Below are 12100 nucleotides of genomic sequence, written 5' to 3'. Positions count from 1 at the left end.
AATAGAAGGCAAAATTGTAGAATTAATTTGTATAAAAATCTTTGCTCTGTAGTTGTCAGGAAGAAAGTTGCTCAGTATCTGTTGCCTTCTCAACAGCTGTGAAGGATATGAGCCACATCCTTGGCTGCAGTGAGGCTGTCAGGGAATGAGGGCATGGTGGGGTTCATGGGCAGAGGAAGGATGTGACAGTCTCACTACCCACAAATGTTTCTTTGACAGCACCTTTAGACCACAGTACTAGAACATCCTTACATGGAAGTGATGGGCATAGCATATGAGAAGAGGTTATTACAGCTTTTTGCCCTCAGCAACAACTCAGACATACATGATCAGTTGCTAAATTATGGGAAGAGTGAGTCATTTCCTAATAATTCTTTTCAAAGCTGAGGAACATAATGAAGTACATATCTACAAAGAAAATGGGCAACCAAGGGTTGTTCTTTAGTGTGGTGTATCAAAGAGAGCATGTGTGAATTGGTATGAAAGTTAAAATTTGTTACAGTTTCATATCAAAAAGTCTTATTCTAGAATCCTGTCTGCCAAAAGACTGTTGGCAATCTCTTGGGATACTGAGAAAACCACTTCTGCTATGATTTTCAAAGCTAGAAAACAGAATCAGTGCTTTTCAATTAAGTGTTTTAGTCACAGCATCTACTTTAAGAAAATATTTCAGATGACAGAAGAACTGAAGCCTGAGTCTTGTCTGAGCATCAGCCCAGATGCAGACCTAGCCAGGTTGTTGTGGTCACCACTTCTGGGCACAGCTGTTGCCTGTTGTGTCTGATCGTCACTCCTGGCAGTTCAGCTCCCCCCACATCTGCAGTGGGGCACAGGAGAGGGGCTGCACACGGACCTGTGGCTGGTGTCCCCCCGTTCCGAGGGTCAGAAGTGGTGGCTCTGTGAGCTGTGCCCTGCCAGGCTCACGGCTGCAGGCGGGGACTGCGGGTCTGCTGCCTTAGTGCCATCTCCTGGGCAAGAGTGAGAGGCAGCGTCTGTGAGACCCCAAGGGAAGCAGATTCTTTTGCTGTGATGTCTCAATGTCTTTTGACAAAGGGGTTTGTTCTCTATCCACTTCACAGAAGTGTGTCTCTCCACCACCTAGAACCCAGGGGTTGGTCATTCTTCTGGGTGAAATTAAAAGTGTTAGGTAGTTAGTGTTTTCAGGAGTAGGAAAGCAAGTTTCTCCTTTAACAATATTTACAGCCTTGTGACTCTATAAACTCCACACAGGTCCCCTTGTTCCTGCAGTTAAAGTCAAGAGACATGAAATAAAGAGTGACCCAACCCCCCTGGGGTTTGAAGGTAGGAGTATTTCCATCCTGCATGAAAACCTCGTTTGATATTATTCACTGAATTCACATCTCATCACGGCTGGTGGGTGACACTGGAGTTCATTAGGGGGTTGGGGTCAGTTTATCTGCATAACTGGGATACAGACAGCTTGTTACTCCCTTGCCTGTCCCCTGCACTCATATTCACCTAGGCATGGGCCTGAATTAAACCCCCAGTTCCCTGCCTGTTTTGGGAAGTAAAGCTCTAGGCTGCCACCTGGATCTGGATTTTCTGCCTGGCTCTGCCTCCCTCCATAGGGAGCAGCAGCAGGGAGCCAAGGGGCTCCTTTTCACCTTCACCTGCAGTCTGGCCACTTGCATCCCTCTTTCCTTGCTGGTGTCTACTCTTAATGAGAGAAACAGGAGCCATGTGCATGAAGACTACAGGGGAGGCTAGACTGTGCATTAATAGCCATTTCAAGTGCAGTGTTTCATTTCAGACAAGCAGAATTTCCACCAATTTGTTGCAGCAGATTCATAAATTACTGTTTAACAAACACTACCAAAGAGTTAAATTGAGGTGCTGTTCCTCAGCCACTGGAAAATCACCAGCTTCCATTGTCAGCCTTTCTCTGACCATTTGCCTTCAGGGGACACAAGGATCCAAGTATCTCTGCTGCAGGACAGGCAGGAGGAAGATGTGGGCTGAGGACTCCTTTCATAGCATTGTGTTGTTCTGCACAAAATCTTGGTAGGAAGAGCCAGTGAACAGGTCAGTGATGGAACTGGTGAAATATCAGAGCTATCTCCCATGGCACTCTGGAAGAAACAATTCAGAGACAGCAGAAGTCATTTTGCTGCTTGCAGAATATTTCCTTTTGCCAGTGACCCTGGCACTATGTTTAGAACCATCCTGGCACCCAGCAGCACCCAAAGTGTGGGGTTTATGCCTTGCTTCCCTCACTGACAGATGCCCTGATCTCAGCATCCCCTGTGGCTGCAGGGACAGGGGGCATTTCAAGTTGCAAGAACTATCTGCAGCACAGAACTGACTTGCTCCTCACAGGTTACAAGCAAGGTAACAGCATCCCTCACCAGGCTGAGTATCTTTAAGTAGGAAACAATGGACATTATCACCCCTTTACCAGAGGATATTGCTGCTATTGACAGGGTTCTGACTGAGGTAATAACAAGGGATTTCCTCCCCCCAGATTCTGTTGCATTCATCGTGGGTGAAATCATTAATTTCTGGTCTCCCTGGTACCCTTTTGCTGCTGTATGTATTAAAATCAAAACCATAAATTATCACCTACAAAATGATTTTAAAAGCTGCAAGAAAAATATGTTAAAAATGGGTAAGGAAGCTGTAAAGAAATAGAACACTGCACTATTCACTCAGCAATTATCTTCCTTAATTAACATCACTACTTCTGTTTGATTCATTTCGCTGTTCTCTGTCCTTCTCAGACTCACAGTTTTTCTGTGGAATGCTGCTGTCCTTTCACTCATTTGTGCTGGTCATGTGTCTCCTCTTTTATAACTGTTGGACCCCAGTCCACCTGTTTGTTAAAGAGCCTGTCAGTTGCAGAGGTGATGCAGGAATTCACTTTGTACTGGTTGTCTGGTCACTGTTTCACCTTGAAGACACAAATTGTACTTCCTGTCACAGATGCTTTTGAGAACACCATTTTGGCCCAGACTAAATGTAATGCCGGTCCCACCACGAGATCCGTACCTAGATCTGCTTCACAGACAGGTAAACACAATTAAAGTATTTGTAAACTCAATTTGAGAGTGCAAACTAAATTTATGATAATATTTACTCTCTTTATTATAAGGAGAATTTTCTCTTTTGGTGAATATTATTTCCCACCAAAACAATGAAAGAAAAAGCTTGGATCATTAGCTTAGAAACAATGCCCCACATTCTGGTTTTCTGAGGTCAGTCTGAAAATAATTACTTTAATTGAAAGCAAGAGAGCTTAGAATTTGATCTGTCTTATTTTATAAGAATTAAGCATGAGAAACAAGCTGTTTCTTAGTCTCTGAAATTAGAATAGGGATTTGTATGGAAGGGGGAGGCTGATAGATGTATTTGTAAGGAATTCTGGCTGGTGAGGTTTCTAAATGACAGTGGCAAAAGACTGTGGAAGCTTTGTCTAATGGAGTAGAAGGGTATCTTTTGCTCTTGGTGTTTGTAGTCCAGCCTGTGACTTTGAACTAAAATTGCAGTAGCAGTTTGAAGTTAACTAGAATCAGCATATTCTTGTATCTTTGGACCTTTGCTAGTATAGTACAAGACAGTGTCACTTCAGAGGCTGGTTTACACCTTTAAAAGCACAGATGGCCAGACCATCCCTGTGGGGGGATAGCTGGGGATGCAGCTGTGCTGGAAGAAGGTCCCTGTGTCCCTTGGAACTGGGTTGCAGTTGTTGGAGCAGACATCTGTGGGTGGCAGAAGGGGCTGCAGAGCTGCATGAGCATGTGTTGCACCAACCAGTGCTTATAGCAGGGAGGGTGTGCATGGGGAGGGATTAAATAAACTAATTAATAAATTTCTCCCAGATCAGGTCACTTTTCTGTTTACTGCCTGAACTGCCTGGCTTGGGTTTTGTATTGCCTCAGGCCAGGGTTTGGTGTGGGTTGAGAGTGCTGGGATGTGCATAATCCCACTTCGAGAGCATCTGTCTCCATGCCTTGGGGTCAGAGCAATGGCCCACAGGATGTAAAGAATTTGGTTCAGCATCTGCTCAGCCCCAGTCCCTGTGAATCAGCTCATGCCCAGCAGGTACACTAATTAGGAAGGCATATGGTAAATTGACTGACTGCATTCAGCTTGTATCTGTCAGGGCTGCAAAATCATTTGGTAGATGCAAGGTCTCTTTCCTCTGAGCTGGACTGTAGTCATCTCCATCCCTACCAGGCATCAAGTGCAGGGAAGTGCAGATGATGGTTGCCACCTGCACAAAAGAGCCAGAGCTACTTTTGCACCATGGCAGCCTCAGGCAGACAGGTCTTATAAGGCTCAGCCTCAGTTTCCCTCAGGACACATCCTATGAACATGCCTTTCTAGGTGAAGAGAGTCTGGCTCTTGAGTCAGGCTGGAAATCTCTCACTGAGTCCATTCCACTGGGTTGGGATGGTTCTGGTGAAAATCATGCAGTAAGACAGGTACAGCACAAATATGACTGACATCTCTCCTCACCTCCTTGGTTGTTTTTGTGCCTTGCTGTTTACTCTGTCCCTTCCCTGCACTTGCAGCCTGCTCCAGGGTATAATCTGGTAAATTGCTCAGGTGGTAATATCACCTTGGGGTGAGATGGAGATAAGAAGTCAACCAAAATTCCATGGCTATGTACTTAAACATGTGGAGGTAAGCTGGAAACTGAATCACCATGGCCCTCTGAAAGTCATGTCAGCACAAGTTATCATTTGCTCTGCAGGAAGATTCCTGGTCCTTGTTTTTTGTACCTCCTGAGCTGAAGGGATTGAGCAATGCTGAGCACTGGGAGTATCCATGGGTGTGAACACTGCAGCCACACATGCTGCTCTCACACCAGGGACAGTGAGTGGTGCAGACTTTTAGACTTTTTTAGAGACAGAATAATGGCTGTGACATAATTTTTATGGCAAACCCGTGGAATAAGCTATAGAAAAGTACCAGCAATTTGGTAAGTGGAAGAGCAGGAAGTGAACATGTGACATTTATTCTACAGACTGATTCTCAAAGAGGCTAATGTCTGATAGCTAACTCTGTCTGGTTTATGTCTTTTGAAAAGGTTGGCCCAGCAGACAAATGCCTTCTCTAGACACATTTGAAGATTTTGAAGCCATCCCTTCCAGCATGGATGAACTCTCTAACTCTTCTGATTTGGAGGAAGAGACCAACCCTAACAATGTAATTGCTTTTAAAAATTACACTGCCCTTTGCCAGCACAACTTCCTCCTCTCTAAGGATCACAATGTAACCTGCAAAGTTTGGGTTCACACCAGCCCTAAATCCATGGATCTGTGGAAATACAGAAGATGGAAATTTGATCTGGGGTGTTGGAAGATTATTACAAGACTTTTGTTGATCGGGATGAGGATCATAAAAAGTCACTCATACTTGTAGGCTGTCACTTTGCCTGCTACAAAAGTGAGGGAAAACTCGGAGTCTTTAAAAAGCTAATTTCAGACTTTTCCAGATAACTTCACCTGGTGTGACAAACCCAATTTTTATATCAGAATAACGGCTGGTGGGTTAAGCCTAAAGTCTAAATGCACAGAACAGTCTATCCAAATTTTGAGTAATATTTAACCTGGGCATGATAAATCACAATTGCCTACAGAAGAAATATCTGCCAGCTTGAAATGCCTAATTCAGTATCTAACTAAAACCTCTTGCACAGTGTTCTTTCATCCATAGTGATTGTTTCTGGTGCCTTGTTTCATTCATTTTAGGGGAGCAATCTCTTCCGGGTCGAAGGCAGTTTTGACAGCTGTTTCCCAGATTCTCTTTCTCTTGAGGATGGAGATTTAGTGCAGTTTGTGCAGGAAGGAGAGAATGGTCAATGGTGAGTATGGCAGAGAGACAGAACTGGACAGCTGGAACAGCCAGAACCTCCTGGAAAAGATGGAAATATCGGTTGGATATTAGGGAACATCTTTTTTATAGAAAGAGTGATAAAGTTCTGGAATGGTCTGCCCAGGGAGGTGGTGGAGTCACCATTCCTGGCTGTGTTTTAAAAAACACTGGATGTGGCATTGAGTGCATGGTTTAGTTGAGGCGTTAGGGCTGGGTTGGACTCGATGATCTTGAAGGTCTCTTCCAACCCAGTGATTCTGTGATTCTCTATGGATACCTGTAGGACTGCCCTGGCTCCTCTGCCTTCTTCCTTAGTTCAGGAGATAATAGCCCAACATGCACCTCTAAGACACACAACCCAAGGAGGGTCACTGTAGGAAAATTCACTGACTCTTCTCTGAGTTTCAGGTTAGTGAAGAAACTGGTCTCTGAGAAAAGCGACTGGGTTCCCTCCAGCATATTGCAGCCAGCAGAGGGGGACAGTAACAACATAATTAAGAGCAGCAATGCAGGTAATAAACAAAATGTGATACTGGTTTGTTTGTTTTCTGCTCCATACTGAAAAATAATGTGATAGCAAAAAAAAAAAAAGGTGATAAAAAATGCATTTCTGTGTTGAAGAACTCACCTGAGTGCACGTCTGTGCTATAGTCTCTGGTGACATGGCTGAGCTAACCTGAAATTTGGTGCCTGGGTGTCAGACCTGGTTAGGCACAGCAGCTTTCCTTGGCCTGGCTTAATTGTTTTCCCCTTTCTGAGCAGAACTTGAATCTCCCATCCAACTTCTATGGCTAGCAGCACTCAGGCCGGCTGCTTTGCAGGGAGCCCAAGAGTCTCATACACAGGGTGTGCCTGCAGGGCAGCTCTGATCCTGGCATGGATAGACTTTGGATGGAGACCAGCATCAGGGCTGTGCTTCTGGCCTAGGCTTGAAAACATTAAAATTTCATGAACCATTACTGCCTTCATCATATTTCACAGCTGGCTCCAAAAGCTGCAGGAAGGGCTGCTCTGGCAAGATTTCAGCCAAATCAGCACTAAAAGTCATCCAGTCACAGCTTTGGTTCTGACCTAACACCCAAACAGGTTGCACTGGAAAAGCTGAATCTGAGCAACTCTGCAGATCAAAGGTTTACAATTCCAGACTAATATTTGTCCATCCTTAAATATAACTTACCAAATGTGTCCTGCTTTTCTTCTGGTAGCAGAAGAAAGCAAAATCTGGTACAGTCATTCCCTGGGGATCTGCGATGGAGAGCTATCAGCACTTTATTCTGAGTTACTGATCTCTTTTGATCTTTTTGGTCAGTTTAAGTGGAGGAAATAATTTTTTAACCTCAGGATTCTTTGCTGTGGTGTAAAGGGAGTTTGGTAATTGCTGCTACTTCACCTCCACAGCAGGTCAGTCCTCTCCTCACCTGCCCAGCTATGGCTCTCATTTCACTGGCATGTCTAGTGCTTCAAAAGAAAAACAACGCCAGGCACACATTACAGTTACACACCAGAAGAGCCTCACTTGCCTTTTGTGAAGGAATTAGAAGAGCAGTAGAACTGTGATTTTATTTTCTATTTTATTCCATGCTTTTAAGAAAGAACCTTAAGACTGTAGATGAAAAATCCTGTAGACACACTGTAGTGACAATGTCCATGTCCTCCTTTTCAGACACGTACAACGATTCCTGCAGCACAGCCTCAGTAGAGTCAGACACGAAGGAAAGTGAGGTGGCCAAAAGCTTCCCAGCAGAACAGAGGGCTGGCAGCTGAACAGCAGGACCAGCCTTCCTCAGGACCCATCCACCTGTCTTTATCTTGGGTGGACACTGGATCAAAGTTGCCTTCCTCACAAGCTCCAAGGTTCATAATTCACTAAAATTTTGTCAACATGAACAGATGAGAACTGTGCTGTCTACCTGGCAAGCTGGGAAAAACAAACTTGAAAGGAGCATTAAACATCCAGAAAACATCACACGTACCTTCAGTATTAGAGGAGAAAAATGCTTCTTGCATTGATTATCAAACTGTTTCAGAAGATGTGGCCTAAATTAGGTCGACAGCAGAGCTGAAGAGTCTCTATGCACGCACCTTTTGGCAACTTTGCTTGAGCACCACATCACTGCAGAGGGGCACGTGGTGGTTACGAGTCCTTGCTCCACCCTGGGGTCACCTGGAGGTTTTTCCATTTGCTTGCCTCTGGCTGTGCCTTCCCTGTCCTCCTTAATTCCAGCTGATACATCATCACAAATGTGCCCTTCTTGCTGTCAGTCAACACCAAAAACACCCCACTTGAGGGTGGCTGTGGAAAGGAGACTCCTGGCTGGGACCATCAGCAGCAGTGCCATGGCCCAGGAAGGCCCTGCTGCACACAGCATTCCACACCTGGCATGGTGCAGGTGGCAGCTTCTGCCTGGGAGGTGCAGGGCTAAGCAGGGAAGTAAAGACATGTAACAGCTACTGTGACAAAGAACACTGAACTCTTTTTACAGTCTGAGTCATTCCTCTGCCCCCTCTACAGTCTCTGGTTGCTGGATCACAACCCTTTGCACTTGGTGCCGAGAATTCAGTTGAATGCCATTTACTGTCACATGTTTGAGTAGACTGCATGCTTTCCTTGTGTGCTGGGCTATGAGTAGATACATTTCACCCCCCCATTTGGAATATACTTCAGCATTGCAAATAGGCAGTGAGCATTAGATGCTCCAATGAATGGATAAAGTGTTGTTGTTAAATACTTCTTTCCAGGACGTTTGATGAAAGGACTGTACCAAATCTCTGCCACATAAGGATGTAATGTATAATATAAAGTGATTACAGATGTTATGATTCCTATAGAAGCCATCAGCTCATTTAGAGCAGCTGTTAAGGCATGAAGGCATTTTGATGGTAATTGGGTCTTAGGTCCCACAAAAGCTGCTAGTACTGATAAATACTGCTAGTAAAGATAAATAGCTAAACTAGCTATTTAAACTAGCTGCTAGTAAAGATAAATATTGACTAAGAGCTGCAAAGAGGCAAAGATCAGTCTGGTAAAAATGAGCCCAGACGAAACTCAAGAGTGAGTGAGTGGCTTTCACTCTTAGGGATGTTTTGTTTAACCCTCAGACTAGTGGTGCTTTATGTAAATAACAGAGGGCACTAAAAGCACTAGAAATGGAGAGGAAGCAAACCAAAACCCACTCTTTACTAAGTGAGCCTTTGAGCAAAGCAGTAGGTGTGTGTGCCATTTCTGCTCTCACCTTCCCAGGGACTCGAATGTTTTCCTTTGTGTCTCAGTGGAGGCTGGTGTTGCAAGTACCTTAGTGTGGGAGTCAGGATAGCTGTGGAGCAGGCAGATAGTCCTGTTTGAGAAAAAGCCTTGGAGCAGGAAAAGGGTTAGTAAGATTTTTTTTTTTTTTTGCCTGTGAAGACTTACTGCTTGGTTCTAAGTTGCAATGTTGTGATTGATTCCCATGGCTCTTCTAACCCTCCATATCTAAACTCTGTGATTTTTGACATTTTCTGTTCAGGACTAAAGAACCTTTCTGGAAGCTATTTTTGTTCTACAGAGGTAGGAGCTTGCCTGTTTGTGTTGGTCATTTACCTCAAAATTGACATGTAGGCTCTCAGGAACACGAATCCTCTTGGTCTACTGTGGTTATCAGCATCCTGCAGGAAGAATTGATTCCTTTCAGGCCCCTGAGGAAATATGCAGTGACATTTTCTTATAGTGCAATTACTTTATCCTCTCTCTAAAATGAATTTATTCTGGTTTCTCTATTACTTTCAGTAATTTTTGCACAGGAACAGTGCTGCTGTCTACCCCTGCCCTAAGCATAGGAGAGGGAAGGGCTAGGGAGCTTTGCACATTAGTGAGTATAGTAACCTTTTGTGTGTGGGAGAAGAGAGGGAAGGGTTACCCTGAGTGTATGAAACTGCCAAATTGAAGATTTGTGACATTGCTGATGGATGGAAAAACAAAGGAGCAACCTTCTGGCTTTGCTGAGACAAAATGGGGTTTGATGACTTTTTGAGTTTTTTAAATAGTATGCAGGACAGTCTTTTAATTAGTGTATTTCTGTCAAGCAAAGAGATAATTAAGGGAATGACTCTCCATGTACAGTCTAGAAGATGATTTGGTAAAGTCCAGCAAGACTAATGTGTGTTAGGGTATGCTTATTCTGTCTGTAGGTCTTTGACACCATCCTATTCAGGTAGATGGACCTAAAAATCATAGTTTTCAAATAAGGATTTCATTTCAGTGTTGTTTGGAGATGCTCTAGTGACCATTTAGAAGTCATTTAAAGGTAATGGTTGTGACTAAGATTTGGCTGTAGAAGACACCAGATCCCAGGTAAATCTGTGCTGCAGCAGCCCTTGCTGCTGGCCCCGTGCCTGGCTCTGCTCCTGGGCCTGGGCTGGCCACACCTGCCCTCCAGCTGAGGGTTTGCCTGGGCTCTCTGCTCTGCTGCTATTCTGTGAAACTTCAGAAACTTCACATCCTCAGAACTGCCCCCAAAAGTGCCCACTCAGGTGTGGGTGGGCTGCAGAGTCCTTCCCTGGCACCAATGGCCACCAGAGACGGGCAGTTGCACGACACACAAGTCTTGCTTTTAGTAAACCAGGTTAGAATAGAATCAGGCCTGATCCTCTCCTCTCACCTGGAACCCCACCAGGTGGAGAACCAGACCAGTGCTTGTTGTCTTGAACACAAACAGCTGCAGCCAAACCACTTCTGAGCTCTGGCTTTCCTCGCCAGTGACAGCAAAGCTCTGTGTGTGTCATGTTCTGGTCGTGTGTGTGATGAGAAGCCATTTTATTATCTATGATTTTCTTAGAGTCTTGATATTTCAAACAGGATTGGGTATGAGAAAGGCCATGTGCTTCCTTTCCAAAAATACTCAAAGACTTCAAATATATATATATGTGATTAGAGATATATAAGAATAATAAGAAAAAAGATCCAAAATGTGTATTTCTTCTTGCAGCTGGACTGAAATAGCTGCTAAGATTTTCTCTCCCCAGCTGAGAATTGGTACAAGTTTGTTTTCTTACATGATTTCCATGGTGTTGATAATGATGTATTTGTATATTGTGACTGATGAGAGATAATCAGACAGGGAAAGAGCACAGAATTACCTGTCCTTTTTTCCAGTCAATACAGAATGTATGAATTTATTACAAGAAAAAAAGTGTGCAAATGAACTTCCTGTAATTAGGCCATTCTGACCTGTGTAGAACCACAATTTGTTTGAAATTTATAAAAATTATAACTAGTACAAAACCTTGTGGTTGATGTCTCTATATGAAGCAACAAGTAAAATGCCTTTTTTTTCTATTTGAAATACATGAATTATCAGTAAAGGCACATTATCAGAGCTGAAAAAAATTGACATATTTGTCCAATATAAGAGTAACTTGTCTAACACACGTATCAAAAGGCAGAGTAGGGTTTTTTCTATTACCTATCTCCCTTAATCGTGTTCTGAATCGCTGGGACTTTTAGGAGAGTGCAAAGGTTCACACAGACAGAGAAAGTCATAGATGAATTTATAATAGTTACTCCTGAGATATCTGCATGTCTTTCACTGCCAGTGTTCATTAGGGAGTGTTAATTGATCCAAATACAAGCTGTGGATCACACAGAAAGGCAAGCAGGTGAAAATGAGAATGCAGACAGACAGTGCAAGTAGAGCAAGATAAACTGGACCTGATTTCATGCAGTATCCAGATTTCACACTTCACCTCACCTGACTCTTCAAGTCCTTGCTGTCACCATGTTCCTGCAGCTGATATTGGCATGAAGAAAAGAAGAATTAGGAGCAGCCAGGTGCCAACGTGGGGGCTGCTTTGTTCCCTGCCCAAGCAGGGCTCTGGCAGGTGCCCAGGGCAGGGGATGCCAGGGCAGGAGTGAGTGAGGCTCTCCTGCTGCACAGCCCGGCACTGCAGCCAGCCCTGCCTGCATTGCTGGGCTGCACATCCCAGCCCTGCCTGCATTGCTGCTGCTGCACATCCCAGCCCTGCCTGCATTGCTGCTGCTGCACATCCCAGCCCTGCCTGCATTGCTGCTGCTGCACATCCCAGCCCTGCCTGCATTGCTGCGCTGCACATCCCAGCCCTGCCTGCATTGCTGCTGCTGCACATCCCAGCCCTGCCGGCACGGCTCCTGCCCCGGCCCGGGGAGCTGTGCAGGAGCCCTGTGGCTGACACTCATGCACACTCACTCACACTCGCAGCACTTGCTGCGGGTAGCGGGGGGGAGCGGCGGGGGCAGGACGGGGCGGGGCCG

The 12100-nt window shown here is 44.7% G+C and overlaps 1 protein-coding gene across 1 annotated transcript in view; it reads left to right on the top strand.

Annotated features, from left to right (window-relative positions):
- MCF2L2 (MCF.2 cell line derived transforming sequence-like 2) overlaps positions 1-11095 on the top strand; it is a 151102-nt gene extending 140007 nt beyond the window's left edge. The window contains exons 30-35 of the mRNA XM_059478959.1: positions 1231-1302; positions 2941-3027; positions 5051-5169; positions 5715-5827; positions 6247-6350; positions 7502-11095. Coding sequence (XP_059334942.1) covers positions 1231-1302; positions 2941-3027; positions 5051-5169; positions 5715-5827; positions 6247-6350; positions 7502-7602 — 596 coding nt within the window. The 3' untranslated portion in view covers positions 7603-11095. The remainder of the gene's footprint in view (positions 1-1230; positions 1303-2940; positions 3028-5050; positions 5170-5714; positions 5828-6246; positions 6351-7501) is intronic.
- The last annotated feature ends 1005 nt before the right edge of the window (positions 11096-12100 follow it).

The sequence above is a fragment of the Ammospiza nelsoni genome, chromosome 10, assembly GCF_027579445.1.
Source record: "Ammospiza nelsoni isolate bAmmNel1 chromosome 10, bAmmNel1.pri, whole genome shotgun sequence".
NCBI classification, from domain to species: Eukaryota; Metazoa; Chordata; class Aves; order Passeriformes; family Passerellidae; genus Ammospiza; species Ammospiza nelsoni.
This window is presented reverse-complemented; position numbering and strand designations above follow the sequence as displayed.